The sequence below is a fragment of the Corythoichthys intestinalis genome, chromosome 3 (genome assembly GCF_030265065.1).
Source record: "Corythoichthys intestinalis isolate RoL2023-P3 chromosome 3, ASM3026506v1, whole genome shotgun sequence".
Taxonomy (NCBI): domain Eukaryota; kingdom Metazoa; phylum Chordata; class Actinopteri; order Syngnathiformes; family Syngnathidae; genus Corythoichthys; species Corythoichthys intestinalis.
The window spans coordinates 21916565-21923351 of NC_080397.1; the positions used below are offsets into that span (position 1 = coordinate 21916565).

The 6787-nt window shown below is 35.7% G+C and overlaps 1 protein-coding gene across 1 annotated transcript; it reads right to left on the reverse strand.

Moving 5' to 3' along the window:
- Nucleotides 1–809: 809 nt before the first annotated feature.
- avp (arginine vasopressin) lies at nucleotides 810–4401 on the reverse strand. The gene is made up of 3 exons (XM_057831999.1): nucleotides 4264–4401; nucleotides 1888–2092; nucleotides 810–1810 (listed from the first exon to the last, which is right to left on the reverse strand). Exons 1-3 carry the CDS (start codon nucleotides 4399–4401, stop codon nucleotides 1674–1676), a joined length of 480 nt encoding a protein of 159 aa, XP_057687982.1. The 3' UTR covers nucleotides 810–1673.
- Nucleotides 4402–6787: the final 2386 nt, after the last annotated feature.

Genomic DNA, 6787 nt, shown 5'->3' on the forward strand with positions numbered 1-6787 from the left:
ATGCTTAGAAATAAGCACACACATGCTGACATGTTTTGACAACATGTTCATGCATTTTGCATGTAAAGACTTATGCAATGAAGTAATGACTAAATGTTGAGGGTGGTAAGACTATTCATTGGAGAACCATGATCATCCATTTTGACCATCATGACAGATGCAACTGATAATGTAAGAAACTGCAGAGAATTTTACAAAATCATTTGCATGGATGCAGAAAAACATTTGCAACTTGCTCAAAGAAATGAGAAACTGCTTTTTTGATGTGCACTAGTGATATGATGTTGCGAGGAGTGAACAAGTAGTTTTGACAATTTCAATTCTGATCTGATAAACGTGCAAAAGTAAGTGAGAAAAACTGCAATGTTAACTTGTATCTTTTGAATTTAAATGTCTTTGTTGGATTATGGAGCAGTACATACAATCACCATTGAAGAAATACTGAAGATACATTCTTATCGCTAACCCCGAAGTAATCAGGAAGTTGAGGGACATCGCAGTGAATAGGGCTTATTATGAATTTATGTGCACAAAAACCATATTTTTGCAGCATGCATGGCTGGGTGCCCCAGGGATTTCTTGCTTGGAGCCTCAACTGCACGCAGCTGTATCAATGAGTCCTGTTTTTGTCAGAAAATGGAGAAAACTCATGAATGAGCTCCTCATTTCTAATGTGTTGCTGTCATTCCAATCATTTATTCAGCTGAGAAACATATCTTTACATCCACATACTGTGTTTGCGACATATGGCATCCCCATTTTGAGCCTCAAAGAACAAATACAACTCAAAGCTTTTCAAGGTACACTTTTAATATTTTTTTCCCTCCATTTTTCCAGATAGTCTCCACTGCACAAACTGCCCAGGCATTGTAGGTCATCTCAAATTGTCGTTTTATTTATTTACAACAATGCACTTATTATTAGAGCCTAAACACTGATATGCTGTGGTAGTGACGTTGGTTTACAACATGTGCACCAGATTGTCATCAAAGAAAAGTGATACGATTCAAATGCACATTGTTCATTTTAAAGAGTGCCTGAGAAATGTTCATTTTCTTCGCCACAGAGTATCAAGTGTGTATTTGACAATTGAGTTCTACTCAAGTTACGATACACATGAGTAGCTGTGACTTAAGCTTTTAAGCGCCAAGGTTGCAAAATTTCAACTAGCAACATCGCAGACTTTAACAAGCCAGAGCTGCAAATACGGTGCCTCGTATCGTTACTACTTTGCACCAAAAGGCGACATATGTCTTATTTGCAGGTCTTACTTTTTATAGTCAGCAATGTTAGCTGTCACAATTTTGTAATTTAGGCACTTAAAGAGTTAGGTGAGTGATTACAAACCAGTGCCAAGGGAAATGATCCAGTTCACTCCAATTTATCTGAAAATCATTCTCTGCGTAAAATGTATATGCTCTGACTTCATGGAGGTTAGGGAAACACTGAATTAGGTGAATGTAGATTTCAAGTTTGGAGTCTCAAAGAAGTGAGTATTTTGAAGCAAGTGTATCTGGCTGCATTCTGCAAAATGGATGCGTAATGTGCTCTTTAAGTGTGTAGTTGATGTTAGGACCTTTGTTCGGTTTAGACAGGTTGCACTCCTAAAGAGCGCGTTAAGCCTCTGTCTTGCAGTCCAGACAGATGATTGCACTTGAAGGGACATACAGTCTTCAGTACTCAGTCTGTCCTCTGGTGGCTACATGGAGAAGGCGCAGAAGCACCTCTGCAGGTGATCTCCCTGCTGAGGTTTGAGCTGGATCCTCCATCTCAAACTCCCCCAGGCAGGAGGAATCGACTGCACAGCTCTCTGCAAAAAAGGCGGGGAAAGTATTCTAACCACACACACAAACAGACACTGATATCATTTTCCATTGTTATTTTTACCAGAGTTACAGCAGACTCCCGAAGCAGCACAGTGGCCCCCTTCGCGTCCGCAGGGTCGCCCCCCAGTCTGGCAGGGAGTCATCAGGTAGTTCTCCTCAACACATTGAGATGTTTCTGGAGAGCCCAGAATGCAACCAAATCCCTCCACACAGCAGATGTTGGGGCCGAAGCAACGGCCTCTTTCCCCGGGGCCGCATGACATGCACTGTAAGGCACATACATCACACAATATTTCTTTTTTTTTTTTTTTTTTTTTTAAAATCATTATTTCACAAGCTTTAACTCAATTGAGACATTGAGAACTACAGTGGGCTAACTCGATTTTGATATTTTTATAAAAAGCTAAATTAAAAAATGAAGAAAAAACATTAATACTGGTATAAATCAAGGCGTGGTTTCAATTTTGACTTATAAGGGTTAAACCAGGGGTCCCCAAACTACGGCCCGTGGGCCGGATACGGCCCGCCTCCACATTTGGTCCGGCCCCCTGAACAAGACCAGAGAGCATTTTGATTTTTTTTCTTTTTTCTCAATAGTGTTATTTATTTCCTGGCCTTTTTCTGTGAAGAACTCAGAGAGGGTTATTTGGTTATTATCTATTTAATTAATAGTTTTATTATTATTATTATATTAGATTATTATTTTTATTTGATTTACTTTTGTTCCGTGAAGAATCCAGAAAGGGTTATTTGATTTTGGCTTTCTGAAAAACAATAATTTTTTACATTTAGGCACTCCTGCAATCGTCACATTTTTTCTGTGACAAACTGACCCTGGCCCCTCATCAGAGAAGGGAAAAGCTACGTGGCCCTCACAGGAAAAAGTTTGGGGACCCCTGGGTTAAACCATTATTGCACTCAGCCCCTTCATTTTGCTTGTGTGCCCATTCAGCCGCACATTTGTGTAAATTAGTATTGTTTATCCACTTTCATCAAACCCTGAGCAATTTAACAAATTTATGTGTAGATTTAAAGAAATATTGCGCTAAATATTTACTGATGGCCATTAGGTGGCAGCTATAAAACTTTAAAATAATTTCATGCAAAATGAAAAAAAAAATCAACTGTTCTCAGTAGTTTAAATAAACAATTAAATAAAAATACTATCAAACGTAAAAAAAAAAAAAAAAAAAAAGTATATAAATAATTTATCCCGTAAAATGCAATAATAACATACAAATGGTGAAAAAATATTTCCATAAAGAAAAATTAATTGTTTCTTTAAATCAATATTAAAGTGAATGATATTTTGGGATAAAATGCAATACTAACATTTTAACCCCTTCAGACCTAAGCATGCTGCTGAAGGACATGACGTGTTCGCGCCTTTAAATCAATAAATACACTGAATTTAGTTGCTATTGCCACCTTTAGGAGATGATTGGATGGAACTTTACCCATCGAAATCAAATCATGAGGTTTAGCACGCCCTCGTTGCTATTTTTAGCTCTTTAAAAATGGCTGAGACAAAAAGCAACTTCAAAAAGGCAAACGTAAAGTGCTCATTTCTCATTAAAAACGATGTAACTTTAACATTAAAAATAACCGATAAAAGCATGAAATATCCCCGACCCAAAAAAATTGCTCTTTGTTCTGGTATTTGAGTAAAAATCAGCGAAGATATATATATATATATATATATATATATATATATATATATATATTTTTTTTTTTGCCCAGCAAAAAAATGTGGGTCTGAAGGGGTTAATTAGTTATTTCTTGAAAGATTTTGTTAAAAAAAATATTTGTATTATGAAACTATTATTAGATATTTCAGGAAAAAGAAAAAAAAGAATGATTATTTATTTTACAATGTAGAATTTGAAAGTCACAAATAATTTTGATGTGTACAAAAAATGTATGTCTTTTTTGGATTTTTCTTCAGATTTTAATTAAAAACTTTTTTTTTTCAGAATCACATACTCTTACTGCCAACTTAAAAAAAAAAAAAAAAAATTTTAAGTTATTCATAGCAAACCTATTATTATTCAATTATTTAACTATAATTAGATACCCCTGCAACATTTTTAAAACTTGAATTTTATCATCTATAATTAAGTTCACTTGTAATAATGCAACTTTTGGAAGAAATCACAAACCTTAAGTAATACTGCCTGTACCTCCATCAATTTGCTACAAAAATAATTTCCATTGGTCATCTATATCGGAGTTCATTCACCATATTTAAATAGGAATATAGTATTTCTATGTTTCTTTTTAAAATACAATCCCTATTATTAATAGATCCAGCCGAATACGGAAAAAATGCACTATTTAAACTGAATTTTAAACAATTGGAAATTATTTAATGTTTTAAATATTATTAAAGGAATCGACCAAACAGATTAAAAAGCAAAGAAGAGTAAAAGTTGCCTACTTGTCTGAGTCCATGAGTCTCGGCCAAGGCTCTCTTTCCTCCCCGGGGGCAGTTCTGGATGTAGCAGGCGGAGGAGAGGGCCGAGGCGAGGGCGAGAAGTCCCAGGACGCACATAGGGAGAACGGAGGAACGCGCCATCACTGCAGGCTGGAGACAGCTGAGCTCTGCTGGGCTTTTGCTTGTTGCAGGCTTCAGTGCATGCTGCCTCTCTTTATAAACGTGCGATTGACACTTGTCTGTGACGTCACAGACGCACCGTCGAGGTCGAAGTAGATGTGTTTGCGCATCACTTATCCGCTCCAGCAGAAAATGTTTTTGTCAGTATTCAACAGGCAACAATAATCAAGCGGCGAGTAAAAGGACAAATTGTTTTTTATCTTAACGTCAAACCCTTAATCAGTCATTATTGAGCACTTTGTGATCAAGCAGTCCAATCAACACCTGACTAACTTATGGCACAACCTCAAGGTCAGACAGTGATTCACCCTTGTTTTGTTCCAATGACTTGAAATGATCCAAACACAATTACCATTTCAAATTGTACTTGTATTGCATGCTATGCATTGAAGTTGACTGATTAAGCGTTATCTTGCCTATTAACAGTTAAGGCTCAAGCAGTTACACACTCTCATACTTTCCACTTAAGTAGAAGTTTAATGATTTAAGAAAAAAGAAGCAATGATTTAACTAATAAACACAAATTTGAATATGCCTACGCAGTACAAAAGGAAAAGTAATTTGAAAGTTTCTCTCTGTCAGTCAAACCCAATTACTATTTCGATAATTTCAAACAAATCTGGGGGGACTACCTTGGCTTCTTCATTAACTTGACCATCAAAAGTTGCTACCATAGTTTATGCTATTGCAGCAACTTTGAAGCTAATTAATCATATATGCAAAAATGTTATTTTTCTGTTAAAGCATTTACCATGAATCATTCCAAGAACATTTTCTTGATGAGGCATGGATGGAAAAAAGAAAAATCAGGCAAAGAAAAAAATAATTGCAAAAAAACCTAGCAAGTAATTCATAAGCGGATTTTAAGGGGGGGGAAACCCCCCCGGTGGCCGAAAAGTGTCATTGCATGTAATTGACCTATATATATATAAGTTGTAAAGCAATAAAACTGCTACAAAAATGAATGAAATGAACAAAAAAATAGATTTTGATAATGGGTCAAAATTATTTTTCGAACAGATTATGTGACTAGCACCTTAGACGGTCATTTGCTTTGCATAGAATTAAAAAAAAAAAAAAAAATATATATATATATATATTAGGGAAGGGCAATTTTATTTTTCAAATATTTTTTTTTTTTTGGATTGAAGCAACTTTTTTGGGGGATCGAATGATTTAGACACAAATGTCCTAATATTGGCCCAAACACAAAAAAGAATTGCTTCAATCAAAGAAAACTTTTTCGATGAAAAATTGTGTTCGAATGCAAATATTTTCATCTCAAATTTTTTCGCATTCAAAAACGTTTTCTGTGATTGAAATTTTTCTTTTTTTGATTGAAGTGATTTTTGTTTATAAAATGAAAATATATATTTTTGATTGAATAATAAAGACAAAAATGTCCAAGCCAAAATGTGGCCCAGACATTTTTTTTGTTGAGTTTTTTGTGTTTCAAATTTATTTTTGCTTTTTTTTTTTTTTTTTTTGATTGAAGTGAGTTTTTTTTTTTGGTTGAAAATATACATTTTGATCGAATAAACTTTTTTTTTTTTAATTGAAGCAACTTTTTTTTTTTTTGATTGAATACTAAAGACACAAATCTACCTCCATATGGCTCCGCCCAGGGGATACAATTTTTGACTGGGGTAACCACATTGGCAAGGCACCGGCGGGCGTACCATATTCAATCGAGGACGACCTTGGCGAAAAGTATTCCCTAAGCAGCCTGATTTATAATTCCCCTCAAGAATGATGGGAAGCATAAAACACTCATTGTCACTTATTACTATAAATATTCTTGTAAGTTAATTTTATTGCTGACACTACGTTTCGTGGTCATCAACATTTGTGCCCCCCCCCGCCCCAAAAGTCAAACACTGCCTATGAAGTAATTACTGCCTTAGGAGTGAAACAAATAGGTAAACATTTGCAACACACTGGATATCATCCCTGGTGTTGAAGTGCGTAGGTTTGGTCTCAACCTTGGTAGGGACGATATAGCAGCATAGCCTGCATCATAGACTTCATAATCTATTGACGTGACACTTCGTCATTCTTTGCATCACGCCTTATCATAGGGGGCCGAGCTTCACACACATTCATGTCGGATATAAGCTTGGATTTTTGAAGAACTACGAAAGCTGTACTGCCTACAAACGGGAAGGATTGTCTCAGGAGTGATTTGTTCGAGGATTCAAGGTAAATATTATAATTCGTACCATGCATGCATTTTGAACCGTACCACTACGGCATTGGCGTCATTCTTCGACATATGTACGTAAAATAGATGCGCAACTGCCCGGTTTTTTGCTCTTTTAACAAAGACAGTGATTTAAGCATTTATTCA

Bases quoted from the DNA above. Each gene is read 5' to 3' on its own strand.
- avp (XM_057831999.1), bottom strand. From the start codon at position 4,401: ATGGCGCGTTCCTCCGTTCTCCCTATGTGCGTCCTGGGACTTCTCGCC. The intron at 2,093-4,263 runs GTAGGCAACTTT...TGTGCCTTACAG, and splicing joins AGACTCATGGACTCAGACAA to TGCATGTCATGCGGCCCCGG. The intron at 1,811-1,887 runs GTAAAAATAACA...CCTTTTTTGCAG, and splicing joins GGGAGTCTGCTGTAACTCTG to AGAGCTGTGCAGTCGATTCC.